This window comes from Dendropsophus ebraccatus, chromosome 1 (genome assembly GCF_027789765.1).
Source record: "Dendropsophus ebraccatus isolate aDenEbr1 chromosome 1, aDenEbr1.pat, whole genome shotgun sequence".
In the NCBI taxonomy this organism is placed as follows: Eukaryota; Metazoa; Chordata; class Amphibia; order Anura; family Hylidae; genus Dendropsophus; species Dendropsophus ebraccatus.
Window position 1 is genome coordinate 127,256,554 of NC_091454.1, and position 19,754 is coordinate 127,276,307.

Here is a 19,754-nt window from a genome sequence, read left to right on the forward strand (position 1 = left end):
GACACCTCGGTTACACAAGTGGGGATTCCTGTCATAATGACGGGAATCCCCACTCTAAACGGGTGTTTCCCACAGCGGAGGCACAGAGAGAGAGAGAGAGGCAGGAGCAGGGCGGCAGTTTGAACTCGGTGCCACATTTAAACTGGGCAGCGCTGAGTTCTAACAGGACAGAGAGCAGTGGGAGCTGCACTAGCTGTGGGGACTCCTCTCCCAGCTGCCGGAACCTATGCTGCAGATTTTCCCGGGATGCTGCTTCTGCCCGCCATGGGATACAGCTCCTCCAGCCTGCCCTACATTTATATTGTTCCCTATGGGAACATACAGCTCAGTTCTTAAACTGCTTGGTTCTGGATCAGCCTTCCAGAACAATTTGTGTTCAAAAACAGAGGTATTACTGGCACTCACCAATGCAGTTTAGGTAGTGTTATCCACATTTCCAAAGTTATATATAGAGGATACACAGAATGCATTTCAGTCAATTGCCTTTATCAGCTATGAAAATTCCCATCTGCTCCAATATGGTACCAATAAAAACTATAGATCACGGCGCAAAAAATGAGCCCCCAAAGCCCCCTAAAAATTTGCCCCAGCAACATAGGTAGAAAAATAAAGCACTATGGCTCTTGAAAGGAAAAAAGGAATACATGTAGAGCCCTGCTTCAGTATGCATCAATGACTTTTGGTCATGAAGGGGTTAAATATCAACTGCTATTTTTAACATTACAGCATGAAAATAAAGTTGTTTGGCAATCACTTTATCCTTGACTATGTACAATATGTATATTAGTTTTTCTCTTACCGGAATCAGAGATGTCATCCCAATATGGAGAATCAAATTCATAATCTGCCTTCAGAATCTGTTCAAACAATTTAGAATCATTTTCATCGTAGAAAGGTGGATACCCACATAGTCTGAAAGGAAATATACATATAATATTACACATATCTATTATATCATAACATAATGTTTTACATTTACTAACGGTACGTGCCGTGAGCTGCACAGCAGCTTTATACAGTGATGCAGGGCTGATTGGTTCTCTTTAAAGAGAATTTATAACTTGTTGTATATGTTTTACTAATAAAAACAGATAATATATATTTTTTCTAATCAGTTTTTGATTTTCTGATTGTAGACTTTTTATTATCTGTTTTCTGCACATGATTATGGGGGCAGCCAACTTGCCTGAGCTGCTTTTAACAGCATTTAGATACACTTTATAATAGCTTCATGCACCAGAGAAACTTGTAGTGTAGAACTGATTGGGTGAAATTTATCAAACTCTGAGAAGTGCTGAGGAACAGTGGAGCAGTTGCCCCATAGCAACCAATCAGATTTCAACTTTCCTTTTTTTGGCAAGTGCTCCACTATTTCTCTGCACATATTTTAATGAATCTCCCCATTGATTTCTATGCAGCACGAGGTACTGTATGATAATGAGAAGAATGATAAAACACAGTCTCTACAGAACACGATGAGCCAGCTTATTGGTTCCCAAATTGAAAACTGAAAGACTTCAGGTTTTAATTTTAAATATAGTGAGATAGGAAATGAAAAGATATTACCAACATTTAAAAAAATATGTTCCTTCTTATATATGGTTATTTGTACTAATGCAGTTTTAGGCTATGTTCCCACTACGTAAAACTACGGTCGTAGTTCTCGCCGCAGAACTACGGCCGTAGTTTTGCGGGGTGGGACATAGCTTCATTTTTAATGGGATCCCGGCCGGAGCGTACACACATCGTATGCGCTCCGGCCGGGATCCCGTGCTGCGCCGAAAAAAACTGACATGGCAGTTTTCTGCGGCCGGAATTCAGTGAATTCCAGCCGCAGAAAGACCTGTCAGTTCACACAGTGAAGCGAGCGCCTCCGGCCGCTTGCTTCACTGTGTGCTGCAAGCTCAGTATGACTTGAGTTGACAGACAAAACAGTTTTTTCTTTATAAAGTCTTCTTTCAGGGTCCTTGATGATAGATTAATTATCTAGAGATTTTCTTTCACTCTTATTTGGGTGTTGGATATCCTCTCTCTCCCTGAAAATATTAAGATACTAGCGGGGTTCCTATTATCAGTAATAATATATCGGTAAACAGTACCCATACACTGTTTTTGAAATAGGGCCCTCTACTGCCCACCCCTACTGTTACCACTTCTGTAAGTAAAGGTAGTTAATTAGTTTTCTGTGCCTTTTGTGCCATGTACAGAATTCAGCTTCTTGGTGAGCTAGATTTGACAAATCTTCCCCATTGGAATTAAATTGTTATTCAAAAAGTTATTTTAATAGGCTATACTTACAGAATATATGCAATTACGCCAATGGACCAACAGTCTACTGCTTTGCTATAAGGTTTCTGGGCTAGGACTTCTGGAGCTGAAAACAAGAAAGACATACTTAAGTGTTTATATTTATAGACAAATAACCATACACATCTACAACTACGGCATAGGATTCTGTGGAGGAGATTGATTTAAATGAATTAAAAGTGGATAAGTTACCTGTGGCAGCTAACTAGTTGCTACAAGTTTGGCAAACAACTTATTAGCAGGGGTGCCAAGTGTTTGACCCCCAAATGATCAGATATTGATGGTCTATCCTGAGAAGCCACAGAATAGGCCATCCATGAAAAAGTACCTGGGATAAAATTGCATAACAAATAAATGGGTGTATTCCTGTGGTGGCACAAGGTGGATAGTGTGCACATTATATTGGGTACTGAAATGGCATGATAGAAGACTGTCAGTGGAAAAAGACCACTGGGTCCATCTAGTCTGCCCTTTTAGTATTTCCCCTCTTATTATCTGAGTATAGATATATGTTTATCCCAGGCATGTTTACATTTAGTTATTGTTATTTACCAATCACATCTGCTGGAAGTTTGTTCCAAGTTGGTTAAAAATTAGCAATTCACTCTGAGCACCATGCACCAACAATTAAATTGTATAGAAGAGTATAGCAGAGGATAGACTTTACATTTCGTCAGTGCTTTTCCAGCACTGCTGGTCCCCGCTGTCAGTGCTTCGTCTACAAAATTCCTGATGATTAGGAATTTCACAGAAAGCACACAATGACACACCGCACCACTGGTTGGCCAATATTCCTGTGTGAGAAAACCAAAGGAGGGTCGGTATTACTGATGAGGGCACTAAGGAGGCTCCTGAGTGGGAGCAGCAACACTGAGTGGTACAAATAAGAGGCACCGAGGAGGAGGAGGCATTAAGGGGCACCACTGCTGAGGGAAAGGAACCTTTACCAAGTGGGGACTCCATTAAGTGAGGTGTACAATTGCTGTGTGGAAGAAACAAAGTTGGCACCAAAGTTGGCTCCATTACCTTACCTTTTGGGTGGCTTATAGATGGTACTATTACTGTGTGGGCCACTGGCAGAGTCTAATGAATCTAAAGGCCAGGGATGCCAACCTAATTGTTTGTCTTTGTTTCTGGACAACTTAGGCAAAAATATGTACAGCTGACAAGGAGTTAATGACGATTGCTCAATTGCAGCAGTCTGTCATTAAGGGTGAGGGCCCGGCCCCCACCCGTTATATAGCGTGCTGGGCTCCTGAGTTCGCTTCATAGCTGTATATGCAGTCAGGACGTACTGGTAGTCGACTGCTGACAGGTGGTAGTGGCAAAAAAATCACATAAAATATGTATTATGGACAGTGGGGAGAAAAATCTTTATTTTTGGACAGTTGTCAACCAAGCTATGTACACTCCACTGGGCACTCTAATACATAATAAATTCATACAACATGCTGATATGAAATACAAAACTGTTTAGAGTTGTATAACATGCATTTATTCTTCATGTTATGTACAGTAAAAGGGAGAAGAAATCCCAGACAGCTGTGCAGTGTGTCACTTACCAACATACCCAGGTGTTCCACAGGCTGTGGACATCACATCTCCTTTACCTTCCATCTTTGAGAGACCAAAATCACTTATCATAATTTTTGACTCTCCTTCTTGGCTGAAATACAATAAATTTTCAGGCTAAAAGAAAAAAACAAAGGAAAGAAACAATTAATAAGCAAAGGGTAACTGGGTGAGCTCACACATCTCTGTACTTCTAGTATTATTAGTTAGTATTATTACTTTCTACACAGATAACTGACATATTTCTTTTGCATGCAATGTTTTTGTCTCTAAGAAGTCGGCGAATATTGATATAAAAAAGAAAGTCCACATGGGTTAGAATAACTGCAGAAAGATTTCCAGAGAGACTCTATGTGGAAACCTAAAGAATCAACTTATGTGAGAATTATGTTGCAGACTTTCCGCAGTGGATTCCAATGTCTAATCTGACAAAAACAAACAAACAGGTCAGTATACTTCCATTATGCTATGTAAAGGCTGCAAGGCTGCTTCTCCAGCCAGTTCTTGTACCTATTGCTCCAGGGATGACATGTCAACACGTGACTACTGAAATAGGTGATTGTCAAAAACCATGCATTATATTCTGATCAAATTTCATCCTATAAGATGCTCCCACTCAGTATTTTTATTCTGCTGTAACTAGTCTTATGAAGACAACCCTTGTCTATATGCCCTGTTAATTGTCTATTATGGTTTCTGGACACCATTATAAAGGTGCTGCTCTAGTAAAGTTATGCCACCTCTGTATTACATATGTGGCCATTTTTCAGTCACAAAGAACATTTGCCCTGCAGTGGCCATAGGATTACGCTTATAACCCCTTGATGACCACCCACTGTCATTTCATGCAGGTGGTGTGGGTCCCAATTCTGCAGTGTTGCCTTTTAGCATCGCTGAAGTAGAGGAAGGCTTGTGGCTCTGGGGCTGCTCCTGTACCCACAGCTCTATTTCTTAGGCATCCTTCGATCCTACCTGTTTAACTCTTGGTGACTTGATCAGAGCAAGGAATACCTTATTGATCATGTCAATCAGCCCTGGAAATCTAGAAAGGACCTTAGAGCTGCCTGTACTATACAATAAAGTTTTGAAATAGTAATCCCATTGTAATAACATAACAAATTGTTTTAACAGTATTTTATGTGAACTGTATATTTAAAAAATATTACATAATAAATATGCACAAACACATTTTTTTCATATTCAAAAATAAATAAATAAAAAATATACATCACATAGTGATTTATGTATATCACCAAACTACACCAAAAAAGTACAGTTTCTGCAGGATAAAAACAAGGGCTCATACAGTAACATTAATAAAAATATAATAAAGTTTTGGCTGTTTAAATGTAGGGAGACAAAAATAGAAGAACAAATAGCTGGTCATTAGGGCTTTTTTAGGCCTGGTAATTAAGTGGTTAAAGGGCTTTTCGACACATAATATTTTTATGTAATCCACCAGGTGATCTGATCAGGAAGTCATTTTCAACATTTGGAAATTCCTTCGATATAGCATACATGAATGCTTGATTTTCATCTCAGTGAAGTGGCAAAGCATTTATTGCTTATGTGAACTTTTAATAAACTATATTACCTTTAAGTCTCTGTGTACAATTCCAAGTCTGTGAAGATAGAAAACAGCATCTAACACTTGTCGGATGAGAGTGCTTGCATCCTTCTCGGTATAAAATCCTTTTTCCACTATTCGGTCAAACAACTCTCCCCCGGACACTCTAAAACAGAAGGTTTAAACAGTCAATTGTCCAGCCTAGTATATTATTATTCTGTATTGATACCATTGAAGTCTAGGTAATATATTATTAATAGATATTGACAGCCTTTCTTCTGTTTGCCTTAGAAATGAATGAATGCATGTCATAGCTCCTGGGTATAATTAAAGCTTTACCTCCCTGTAATAACTGTATACCTACTTCCCATAAATCGATTAACATTTGCAAATGTAAATGGACATATTGTGTTTGCAGGTAGGGAGCATTAAGTAATAATAATAATAAACATAATTAGTTAATTTAAGGATCACAGAGACCCAATTCCTATTACTTGTTAACACATATCAGTGTTAGGCTATGTTCACACATCGTTTAATAGTGTCCATTGCATAGCAACGGATGCACCTGCCGGGCTGCACTCAGCCAGTTCCTGCAGCCAATACCTCTGTATCGGCTGCAGGAATGTTCTTCTTTCACAATTGATTTGCGGGCACCGTTGGGTGTGCCCGCAAATCAGTTAGCCATTCACTTCAATGCAATGTACGGTCGCTGCTGCACATTGCATTGTGTGATCAGCTATTATTTCCAGATGATGTACACTGAACAGCATCCGGAAATAATTGACAGGCACATTATTCTAACGCCTGTTCTAAAGAACGGATGTTAGAATAACGATATGTGAACACAGCGGGCGGCATTGCATTGACTTCAATGCAATGCCGCTCCTGCAGTAAAGAACGGACGCTGAAGCCATTGCAATCAGCGTCCGTTCTTTAAAAAAAAAGTGTGAACTTAGCCTTACAGTATCAACAATGTTGAATGCAGAGAGTTCTTATAAGCAGCAATCAGTTTAGTATTGGTGAGACTAGGGTGTGAATCATATTTAATCTTTACCCTTGGGGTATGTTATTACAACATTTTTTAGGTGAAAATTTTGATTAAATACATGATCAAGCTCCAAATTACACCTGTAATTATAAAAAAAAAACAGCCATATTTTCACCTCAAAAACGTTGTGTGATCATACCCTAAATGGATTATCCAATGCCAGGAAAAAGAAAGTCCCCAGAAGGTATTAAGGCCTACCCAGCTTATTCCACAAAAAAAAATCTACATAAGGAGCACCTCTGTTAGCCCCCTCTTCTGGTATGGAAACACCATTCATTTTCCTTTGGGCAGCTTTGCATGAAGTCTAACACCACAAATCATTGTTTCTCCTGCTGTATAAATTCTAATCCTCCTACTTTCACTGATCACCATTTGACTGGCCCAGCAACTCTATGTGACAATGTAGTGTGCCCAGCTTGTAAACACTCATATAGCACTAGATCTAGGCATTGAACTGGGAGGTATTCACAAAAATGATACATCATTTGAGGGACAAAACCCCAATATATACTCCTCTTTCCCCAGTGACTTTAAAATGTTGCCTTTTTTAATATTCTTTAAAAATTGTATTCTGTGATAAGCGTATAGTGTGGCTTGCCCTATTATAGTGCTTAGATCATTCCACTAGGGTTCTATTGAGGGCAGACACTAAACACAAACGAGTTCCCCAGCCTGGGGGATTTATATCTTTGTCCTGTGGACACTGGGTAGCGAGCAATAAAGCTCAAGATATGCCCACTACCTGTTGTCTGCTTCCTTATATGACCTCCTATCTAGTCTTTGGGGGATTGTCTGAAATTCCAAGCGGAATCCCTGCCGCAGACTCCGAATAGGACTTCGTCTGCTTCAGTGTCTTAATGTTTGTTATCTATAGGGCGCCTCCACTCTCCGCTAAAAAAATCTGCTCAAATACCATGAAAAATTGACAACCTCTTACAAAAAACAGAACAAAATGGACAACAAACAAAACTGAAAAAAAACCCTGTAAATAAAATATCTATTTGATCCCTATTTTCATATGAAAGCCCAAGCAGTAGATTCTAGTAAACAAGTCCAGAAGACTTATGTTCTTGACATATTGGGATAAAAAAAAATGCAACAGAAACATCTCCCATCTGTTGACAAGATGTTTCAGTCTTTGAACATAACCAAATAAAATCTGTAAAACAATTTCTGCAAAAGTCCTACTTGAGTAAGCAGTGCAAGAATGGAGCCCCCTAGTGGCCTAAATGCTTTGGCATTAAAATGTTTCACACCGTGTTCTGACGTTTTGTTTTCTAGTGAAAATCCTAAAAAAAAAAAAAGTTTCACACCCTGCAAGATAATTAAATGTCACTGTTCAACATGTTGATATCTTAAAGCCTAATGGCAAGAAGCCATATAATGTCTTTGTATTTGGTTGTCATCAGATATAGCTTTTCATATTACCAGTATTCAATCTTCTGAAATTAACTCAGAAGCAAGCATTTCATAGACTTGATCCTAATATTGTGTTAGGATTTATTGATTACATATGGGATCTACTCCCATACTTAGCTCATGACCGATCACAGTCCTAAAAAGATGAATTCTCAGATAAAGCTGGGTTCACACTACCCTTTCGCTGTCCGTTTAAAGGAAAAAACTGAAACATGTGTTTTTCCATTGACTTACATTATAAAAAAAAAAAAAAAAAAAACAGGATCAAAACGCACTCTTTTTTTACATACACAAAAAACTTGGTCAGCGACATTTTTGGTATGCTACAAAACGAATGTGTTTTGATCCATTTATTTTTATAATGGAAGTCAATGTAAAAACGGATCCAAATGGATGGAAATATATGCTAATGAGGCAGTTTGATGAACTAGGGGAGACACTACTGGCCTCAGTGCCCCCTCTAATGAATACTTGGGGTGGTGCTCTGTAGTAACATCACTCCGGCTGCTCATCACTGCAGAGTGTCGGATGAATATTCATTAGAGGCGGGCGGGCCAGTGCACCAAACCGCCTCGTATTGATGAAATGACAAAGTACACAAAAACTGCGATGATGAAGGTAAGAAACTTAGAGGGACATATCAGCAGGTTTGATGCTTCTAACCTACTGATGGTTTCACTATAACTCCTTATAATATGTACAGTGCTCTGGAATCAAAAATAGAAAAAATATGGAACAAAATGTGTCTCATCTTTTCTTTTTTTATATTGTATCCCCTATCTGTTATAGTTATTTCCATATAGAAGATATATAGTTTTGGGTCATCAGGGATGGTCCTGGTTTGGGTTATTGGTGGCTTTTAGAGACGAGCGAACCTCAAGCACGCTCAGGTTTGTCCAAACTCGAATGCTCTGCATCTGATTACCAGTGGCTGAAGAATGTGAATGCAGCCCTAGGGAGTCCTCGATAACATTGATACAGTCTATGGCCGGGTTCACACTACAAGAAACTTTCTGTGACCCGGCGGGTGTTAGTGAAGATCATCCCAACCGGTACTGCAGTACCGTCCGGATGATCTTCATTTGTACTGCATTTGGATGTGGGCATCTGTGCGCACCCACATCCCAATTGATCACTGAACACAATGGAGAGCGCGGCCGGAGACGTACTCTCCATTGTGTGCACTGTCAGGGTTGTGCGGCTGCTATTCAATGAAAAGCAGCCGCACAAAACTGACATGTCAGCTTTTTGTGCGGTCACTAGGGATCCCCACCGGAGTAAATACTTTGTTTATAAACTCCTGCCATGATTTCACAGATGGCAGCAACAACGGCCGTGAATAATAGGAAACTTACCTTGTGTGAACATAGCCTATGGCTGTATCCATGTTTTTTAGGCAGCTTTAAAGCTGCATCCAACTTCTTCAGCAGCTGGTAATCAAATGCTGTACGTTTGGGTTGGGTCAGACCCGAGCGTGCTTGAGTTTCGCTCATTTCTTGAGTCTTTTTGTTGTATTTTGTTTTGGAAGAGGAGCATTTCAACATTACAATATTTGAATGGCTATTTCTCCATGTAACTATGGCTGACATTTTAGCCCTATTTGACCTCTAGACTGCACTGTAGACTAACTTACAGTGATTTACAGGTATGATGCACTTGCGAATGTCCTGTACCACTAGGCACATCGCTGTGTGCTTTTTTACATGAATAGACCTGGAGCAGGGATGCCGATGCTGCAGTCCATTTTTTTTTTTAACTGTGATTCGGTTGCCATGCCAGTTTATTTCCAAGCACCAGCTCCCAGTGTGACTCTCTCTTCTCCCCTCTGTGACGCAGCTCCATAGATTCTAATAAAGCTGCATCACAGAGCAGAGATTGTTACACTGGGGGGTGGTGGGCACACCTTCAGTGCTTCATGGCCAACCGGTACTTGGAAATAAACCGCAAAGCGATGTACCTAGTGGTACATTCACATTAATGTCCACTAAGTAAGCAATTAGAATACATAATGAATTAAACTGTTTTTTACAGGTTTATATAAAGTAAGCTAAACAATTGACATGCAAATGAATATACTACCCCATTATATATTGTCATATACTAGTATTGGATGTCTGCAGAAGTAGAATAGATGTTGTTTTACATTACAGAAGTTAAAAAGTAGTACGGCCACATCTTCTTAACCATATTGTGGGGAAACATCTTCTTAACCGTCCATTGTGGGGAAACTATTTGAGGGGCTTATAAGGGACTACATCCAGGAATATGTAGTGGCTAATAGTATTATAAGTGATAACCAGCATGGTTTTACTAAGGACAGAAGCTGTCAAACCAACCTAATATGTTTCTATGAAGAGGTAAGTAGAAGCCTGGATGGCGGCGCGGCTGTGGATATAGTGTACCTGGATTTTGCAAAAGCGTTTGACACAGTTCCTCATGGACGTCTGATGGGTAAGTTAAAGTCTATTGGTTTGGAAAATTTAATGTGTAACTGGATTGAAAACTGGCTTAATAATCGTACCCAGAGAGTGGTGGTCAATGATTCCTACTCCGAATGGTCCCCGGTAATAAGTGGTGTACCCCAAGGGTCAGTACTGGGCCCTCTTCTGTTTAACTTGTTTATTAATGATATTGAGAATGGAATTAACAGCAATGTTTCTATCTTTGCAGATGACACCAAGCTTTGTAGTACAGTACAGTCTATGGAGGATGTGCAGATGTTACAGGATGACTTAGACACACTGAGTGTTTGGGCGTCCACTTGGCAAATGAGGTTCAATGTGGATAAATGTAAAGTTATGCACCTGGGTACTAATAACCCGCATGCATCATATGTCCTGGGGGGAGTTACTCTGGGAGAGTCACTGATAGAGAAGGATCTGGGTGTACTTGTAGATAATAGACTACAGAACAGCACACAATGTCAGTCAGTGGCTTCTAAGGCCAGCAGGATATTGTCATGCATTAAAACAGGCATGGACTCTCGGGACAGGGATATAATATTACCGCTTTATAAAGCTTTGGTGCGGCCTCATCTGGAGTATGCAGTCCAGTTTTGGAACCCGATTCATAAAAAGGATGTTCTAGAGCTGGAGAGGGTACAAAGACGGGCAACTAAACTAATAAGGGGAATGGAGCATCTTAGTTATGAGGAGAGATTAAAAGAATTACATTTGTTTAGTCTGGAGAAGAGACGTTTAAGGGGAGATATGATTAACTTATTTAAATATATAAATGGCCCCTACAAGAGATATGGGGAAAAGATGTTCCAGGTAAAACCCCCTCAAAGGACAAGGGGGCACTGCCTCCGCCTGGAGAAAAAAAGGTTCAATCTCCGGAGGCGACAAGCCTTCTTTACCATGAGAACTGTGAATATGTGGAACAGTCTACCACAGGATCTGGTCACAGCAAAAACAGTAGAGGGCTTCAAAACCAGCCTAGACAAGTTCTTAGAGCAAAATAATATAAATGCATATGTATAGAACCTATCACCCCTCCCCCTTCCCTGTATCCATCCCCTCCTTGGTTGAACTTGATGGACATGTGTCTTTTTTCAACCGTATTAACTATGTAACTATGTAACTATATATTGTGTTAAAAAAGCTGAACAAAGAGTAAAAACAGTATATTCACATAGCAATTTTTATTTAATATATGATTAAGGCATCCTACATTGTATGCATTAGTTATTAAACTGTAGTTGTACTTATAAAACTGTACAGTAGGGGGAGCACTAGCACCATTCTGCACTGATAAACTCACCATACTACAAATCTCCCTGTATAAGCTGAGCTTTTGCTGGTGGCTAAAGAAACCAGTTACAGTTTTGTACAGACATGACTTCCCTAAAGCTAACAACATCTGTTATTGCTAAATATGTCCATCTGGATTTATGATGTTCAGGGATAAATTAGGAACACTTTTTTGCACCAACAATCTTAATAATGAGATTTTGATGTAAATCATGAAAAAATGGTTGTGACAAAAAAAGCCCCAAAAATTATCTAGAGAAAACAGTTAACATGAAATAGATGTTATACAGTTATGCCATTCTAATTACACGCTGAGACTAGCAGAACATTGGTAACCACTAAATTTGTCACAACTTAATATAAAAAAATGTGTGATCCTGTGGAGCTAAAAATAGTACATCACTTTAGTAGGTGAATGAAAATTGCACAGAATACATTACAAATACAGCAGGCATGGTTATACAGTACAGTATATTGTATATGGTAAAGCCTAGGAGACATCTCTAATGAAAAAGGGGATGACAGGTTCCCTTTAATAATGATGTGTGCCATTATTTTAGTTCACATTATTGGAGTAAAGTAAGCTAGCCCTGAGCTTGCGTAAAAGGGACATCTCATACCTGGCAAAATGCCCTAACTCTATAACATTTGCCTATTTTTTATGCTCATTAACAGATGTTGTAGGTTTTTTTGCTTAATCATTAGGATATCATGTGCAGTGGTGCCCAGAGCTGAAAAAGATCTTGGCCTTAAGAAAAGGGGCCAAAAAAATGAGTAATAAGTGGTCGAATCTGGAATTATGGGTTCTGATTTAGGGACTGAAGTCTAAACTGGGGTTAAATTGTGCCTGTATTATGGGGTCTGTATCATGAGGTCTGTATTCTAAATTATGGGTTCAGGTCTGTGGTCTGGAGTATTGTAGTCTAGAGCAGTGCGTACTTGATGTGGGCATTGTGGTACAACCATTGCTGCAGCCTGGTGACTGACAGATTGAGGAACTTTACATGTTACAAAATATCCATTTTATTCAGTAGCAGCAGTTATAATAATATCACGAGACATAGCTACATGAATGTTAATGTTCACTACCACGCTTCCTTCCTTTTTAAAGCTTGGAGCTAATGTTATTGCTTCTTTTACCATTGGCATGATATTGGCCCGCAGCACATCTGTCTTTGCTTGCTTCCATTACTTTCCTACTGATAAAATACTTTAACCTTCTGGTAGCCTCTTGTTCTGATGTTTTCTCAAGTCTGACAAATGCTGTTCTATGGTATTCCCCCAGGAGGGCACTGCGACTCTCTGTCACATTGTCTTGTGACAGATGACTGCGACGAGCACTGTCCTCTCGACATTCTTTAGTGCAGAGCAGAATTCTGTGACTATTTCGGACACATTTGTATTTTAAGAAGTCATTGCTAATGAGAAGAGATCTGTATGCTCTATTGGGTTACTTAATTCCCTTTAAAGGATTCACAGTTTTTGCTCCAAAAAGGGCAAAAGAGCATAATTAGTCATCTAGGATAAATACTCAGAACTCCTATGCCAATTAGTCACTAAGGCAGCAAACTAAATACTAATACAAAAGTCATTTCAAATAGTTTATATCAATAGCTTCTTAGCTAAAAAAAGATCCTCTTACTTTTTTAGAAAAAAAATCTAATAAATAATTATAGTTACAGTAATTATTTTCTTAAATAAAAGGTCCTGAATTCATTAACGCGAAATCTTATACATACTGGAGTCCCTAGCCCACTCTACTGTATACCCATCAACTCCTGCCTACTGTCATCTTCTGGAAGATGCTGCCAATAGCTAAAACTGAACGATGTCGATGCTGGCTATTTAACCATTTAGATGTCGCTTTCAAAAGTAACAGCTGTAATTACAATTACCTTACAGCATTACATTGGTAGTGCAGTGGTTCGGAATGGTTCCCCTCAATTCAGTTGCAGGGAGCTGATCTATTCTCAGGGCCGCCCCAGGTCTCTGCTAGGCCTCACATGACTACCTAACTCAGCTATTGATACAATCTGCCTTTGGCAAGCTGTAGCAATAGGGTGCAGATGTAACAGATCAATGCTGTATATATGTACTGCGTTGATCTTCATCAGCAATCAAATGATTATTCATACAAGTCCACTAAAGGAAGTAAAAAATGTTATATAAAAAATGTTTTGTATTATTGCTTGAGAAATTGGCCTACTGGATTAAATATTTAATGATCACATTCCAGATCCCACAGTCCAAAATTGCTTATTTTGGTCACATCAGAATAAAAAGTGATCAAAAAGGCACATAGAAGCAAAAGCAGGACTGATAAAAACTATAGATGCAGATCATGGCACAAATATCCTAAGCTTCATTACATTGCTGCAAAAATTTAAACACTTTCGCCGCTCTTGGCATCATATTGATTCATGATGTCGGGTGCAGATAGAGTCCCCAACACCGCATACTTGTCCATAGGTTCTGTGTTTTATGAAATATGACAATAAGCCCTAATGCTACATTTACACGGAACGATAATTCGCCCGATCGTACGATTAACATGTCGGAGTAACAATTTTTTTTCATAACAATCAGCGTTTAGACGGTACGCTATATCATATGGAAAATTCGTGTTCACACGGAACAATCTGCAAATTTTTTGCGAACGATTAACGACGATTTGAGAAGTTGTTGAAAGATCAAAATGAACGATTTCTCGCTTGTCGTTTGATCGTTCGCAGTGTTTACACGTACGATTATCGTTCCAATTCAATTGTTATCGTGCAAATTCGCATGATAATCGTCCCGTCTAAACGCAGCATTAGTCCATGCTATGTAAAGGGAGCAGCATAAACCTGACAGCACAAATTGGTTTAACCCCTCAAAAGGGCTTTTCAGGAGAAACAAATTAATGGCCTCTGCACATGTCAGCACCCGGCCAATTAGCTGTTGATGGGCTCTCCTGAGGAAAGGCCATAATGTGTTTTCTCTGGAAAAATCTTATAATGACTGCCCACCATATTTTGTGGTAAGGTCCCCAGTATGCAGCAATGTTTTTTCATGTTTCTACAACTGAGGAGGGTTTGTAGTTTGTCTCTATTCTCTACTGCTTTAAGAATAAATTTATACTAACAGCTCAGTTTCTTATGCTGGGTTTACACGGAGCGATAATTCGCCAAATTGAACGATTAACGATTTCTAAGTAACGATTTTTCTTTTATAACGATCAGCGTTTAGATGGAACGATATATCGTACAGAAAATTTGTTTTCTGATCGTTTTGCGATCGCTTAAGCCTATCTCCCACATAGGTAAAATCAGTAAAAGACTGTTTACACGGAACAATCGGCAAATGTTTTGCGAACGACGAACGGCGATTTAAGAACAAGTTAAAAGATCAAAATGAACGATTTCTCGCTCGTTGTTCGATCGTTCGCTGCGTTTATACGTACGATTATTGTTCGAATTCGATCGTTATCGTGCAAATTCGCTTGATAATCGTTCCGTGTAAACCCAGCATTAGGTTCCATTTACACTGAAAGATTATCTGACAGATTATCTGCCAAACATTTGAAGCCAAAGCCAAAAAAAGAACTAAAAACAGAGATCAGGTCATAAAGGAAAGCCTGAGATTTTTCCTCTTTTCAAATCCATTCCTGGTTTTGGCTTCAAATCTTTGGCAGATAATGTCATTAAATCTTACTGTGTAAATGGACCCTTATGCTGCGTTTACACGGAACGATAATCGTGCAAATTTGCATGATAACGATCGAATTCGAACGATAATCGTACGTGTAAACGCAGCGAACGATCAAGCGACGAGCGAGAAATCGTTCATTTTGATCTTACAACATGTTCTAAAATCGTTGTTTGCAAAAAATTTGTAGATCGTTCTGTGTAAACAGTCGTTCACCGATTTTTCCTATGTGCAAGATAGGCTTAAGCGATCGCAAAACGATTGCAAAACAAATTTTCCATGTGATATATCGTTCCGTCTAAACGCTGATCGTTATTAAAAAAAAATCGTTACTTCGAAATCGTTAAGGCTGGGTTCACACTGCGTTTTCAGCATCCGTTTAACAGATCCGGTTTTTTAACGGTCAAAAAAGTAGTGCCAACAGTACTTTATTGTGCGTAAAAAAAAACCGCATCCGTTTTGATCGTTTTTTTTTTTTTATAATAGAAGTCAATGGAAAAACGGATCAAAAACGGATGCACACAAATGCATCCATTTTTTGCAATCTGTTTTTTGCAATGGGCGAATTATCGTTCTGTGTAAACGCAGCATTTGATCCCACAGTCCATTACCATGGCATGATAATAGGCAACAGGATTTCCCATATACCTAATTATGAGTGGGAGAGTCCTCTGCAGTCAGTCCTGGGGAACTAGAAAGAAACCTGTTGGTCATTGCAGCCTGTGTCATATAGACTCAAATCATAATGTGCTAGCATACAGGGGTAAGCAAATACATTAAAGAAAAAAAAATAGTAATTCCTTAATAGGCTGAAAAAGGTAGGGAAATAAGGTAATAGGAAAGGAATTAATAAAAAGGGTAGACCAGGTGGTCTTTTTCTGCCGACAATCTTCTATGTTACTAAAAATAAAATCACTGAAGTGATTTTTTAATATAAAACCATTGAATAGTACATGAAACTTAAAAAAGAAACTATAAGTATTTGGTATCTACATGACCGTAACAATATGAAGAAATGATTTATGCTTTTATTTAATGTCTTACAGTATTACATAATGGTAATAATAAGTAATAACGCTGTTTTGTGTTTGATATAAATATATTATTTATAATAAAAGGAAATAGCAGCTGTATTTGCTACTAGTTGCTGTTCATGTTTCTCTAGAAAGCATGCTTAACAGGCTTCTGGGAAGTCATAAAATTAATATAGGTTTAAAAATAGCTGAATATTATGTGTGGGTATCATCTAAGGATTGCTTCTTGCTTTGTAACATCCTGCTTTAATAACTTTTCTCCCATTAGGTGATGCATATGTTTGTTTAGGTAACACAATTATAATGATGAAATCCAAGTTATGAAGTAATGTTGGCTAAATGACATCTTGCCTTTGCTTCAGTGAACCGTAACGGAACATGCTGCCTGATTACTGTAAAGTTCATGCATTGCATATCAGGATGAAAGGCGCTTTGAAATTCCAGTTCCAGCTATGGGCATTCAGTACACCCCCTGCAATGCATGCTGGCCACGACCTACACAACTCACAGAGGAAATCAGATTCATGCTACATCTGCTAGTATTTGTACATATGTAATTAACAAGTGTTTTAGATGTATTATTCTTGCATTGTACAAAGTACTACTGATGTATATATGTATTTACTGGATCAGCAAAGTCACAAATAATCTAGCTAGGTATAACTAGAAATGAATCACCTGTCAAAAAGACCTTAAAGGGAACCTGTCACCCCCCCCCGTGCCGGGGTGACAGGCTCCCGACCCCCCGCTACAGCCCCCTATACTCACCTGATCCCGCCGGGTCCCGCTTCTGGATCTGGTCGGGTCACGGAGATCTCAGCAGCTGCAGTCCAACGCACATAGAGAATGACAGGAGAGTCCAGCGCTCCGTCATTCTCTATGAGTGTTGGACTCATCTCTCAGCATGTGCGCTGGGCTGCAGTGGCTGATATCTCTGTGACCCGACCGGATCCAAAAGCAGGACCCGGCGGGACCAGGTGAGTATAGGGGGCTGTAGCGGGGGGTCGGGAGCCTGTCAACCCGGCACGGGGGGGTGACAGGTTCCCTTTAATATATTTGTATGAACAGAGCTCACACCAAATATATAAGAAAACGTGAAAAGAGTAGGATGCCACAGTCAGTACAAAATTTTAAGGGTTTTATCAGATGCTTAACTACCACTGTGGCAGCCATAGCGGATGCTATGGGGCCCGCTGTATCAGGGGGCCCACTCCTGCAATACACTGGGCCCTCTGAGCCATCATTTGCAACATCGGGTGGCTGAGTGGTCCTACCAGGGTTCTGAACATGTCCTTTTACCTGCAAGCACTCCTGACGAGTGCTGGTATACTTTCCTTATACCCATAAGAGCAAAAGGGAAATCCAAGGAAGGGGAGGGTATTAGAGAAAGGGGGAAATTATTTTCTTTTCCTTTTTTTCAAATAAAATAAAATATTAAAAAAAAAAACATGTAAAACACACATCTTATCAATTTTAGTATTTAGTATACACCTTTGTAACTTTTGCTAATTTAATGGGCCAACTTTCACTCCTCTCCACTTAACACAGGTGCATCCCTATCACAAAGCCCCCTCATCAAATTCTCAAAGGTACTTATGATACAATACCCCCCCCATCCCCTCGATGATTTTCACCCCTTAATGTACTTCAGATAATAAACCCCCCCATGCCCCCTTTTCACCCTGTAATGTGCATACATTACAGCCGTGCCGAAAGTTAAGCAATAATGGTCATTGTTTGTACAGTATAATGACAGACACTATAAAATAATGGATGTTATTTGCTATTAAAATAAAATTTGCCAATTTCGAGTGTTTTTCCTATATATTACTTCAACTGCCAATTTTATTCTAAAATATTTTTTTTCAAGTAGTCTCCTGAAAAAGAATAATAAAAGTATCTCTTATATTACAAAGATACATCTTCATACTGAAGATGAGATCCAGAAAACAGGAACAGGTTTTACTGTTTACACCTTTAGTGAAGTAATTCCTGTCCGAGGTGCATTTGTCTTATTATAAGAACATTTGAGCTCAGCACAGAGGATGTTATTAAAGTAATTTAGACTTGTAAGGCAGGAAATTAACAGACAATTTTCAGATGGTTTGGAACGTACCTCCATTAACCCCAGCAGTGCTGTCCAAGTGCAATATTGGACACTGTTAAAGCAAATAAATCAATTTAACCCTTAACTGCAGACAATTTTCATTTTCAGGCTGTTTTCTTCTCGTTATGGTTTAAAAGCTATAAATCCTTTATTTTTCTATTTGCTAAAGCATATAAAGGCTATGGTAACACACCGTAAAATAAATGTAAAATACTGGTGTCATTTTGAGGTAAAAATATGGACAGATTTTAATATAATAATGCACTGAATGCATTGAAGTATACGGGAAATTGCCCAGCAGTTCACACACTGTATAGAATAATAGCAGTAAATTCTGCATTTACCCAGCTTGGCTGTCAAGTGTTGCTCCTCCAGTGCTTTGGTCAGTGTTGGGGGATACACATGGCAGTGAAAAACAGAAAGAAAGAGTGGCATATAGATCCGAGCCTCCTCTGCTCCACTGACTTCATGGAGGCAGACAGAAAAGAAGACAGGACCATTGCAAGCTGCAACAGTTTTAGCTCCATGTACATCTAGGGCTCTTCATCAGCCTCTTTGATGGCTACAACCCTTGATCTCCTAGTCTGTCCTATGACCTGTTTGGGGAACAATTTTCCCTGTCCTCATATATGGATAGAGTAATGACAGACATAATATTTAGCCAGCCTAGCCCTGAACAGCATTGGGCTACAGAAAAATGTGCAGATGTGTAGCACCTGTGGCTACATTAGGGTACTTGGGATAAAATTCTTTTGGCATGTTTCTCTGTATTACTACAACAAGAATTGGAGAAGTCTCTCAGAATTTAGGAGGCCACACAGTTATGCTCAGCCAATTGCGGCTGAGCTGCTGATGACGCAGCAGAGGGGGGCCGGCATGAGGGACGGATGGAGCGGTTTGGCCAGCCTCCCAAAGACTACGTCATTGTCACAAGATGGCGGACGGAGGTCGACATGAGATGCGGTGAGTATAATGCTCCACACTTCCGGGTCTAGCGTGGGTAGGGGGCCATTTGTAATGTGTGTTATTTTGTGAATAATTGTTTAGCGCCGCACTACCCCTTTAAAGGAGAAGTCCGGCGGATTATAAACTTACCTCTCCCCGTGCCTGCAGTGAGTGGCGGGACCACCTAAGGATCAACTGAAGGCATTTTCCCCTGAGTCGTAACATCATCACAATGGCCCTTGTTGGCTGATGGACTGGCCGCTGAGCCAATCAGTGACTGGAGCGTTGTCCCTCCCCAGTCACTGACAGACTG

General features: G+C 39.5%; 1 protein-coding gene across 1 annotated transcript in view; it reads right to left on the reverse strand.

The window, feature by feature from the left end:
- The window catches only part of CAMK1D (calcium/calmodulin dependent protein kinase ID), a 253,457-nt gene that overhangs the window by 25,011 nt on the left and 208,692 nt on the right, over positions 1-19,754 (reverse strand). Inside the window, exons 4-7 of the mRNA XM_069956192.1 lie at positions 5,474-5,612; positions 3,870-3,996; positions 2,299-2,374; positions 800-912 (exon numbers count right to left, since the gene is read on the reverse strand). Of these exons, the coding sequence (XP_069812293.1) occupies positions 800-912; positions 2,299-2,374; positions 3,870-3,996; positions 5,474-5,612 (455 nt within the window). The remainder of the gene's footprint in view (positions 1-799; positions 913-2,298; positions 2,375-3,869; positions 3,997-5,473; positions 5,613-19,754) is intronic.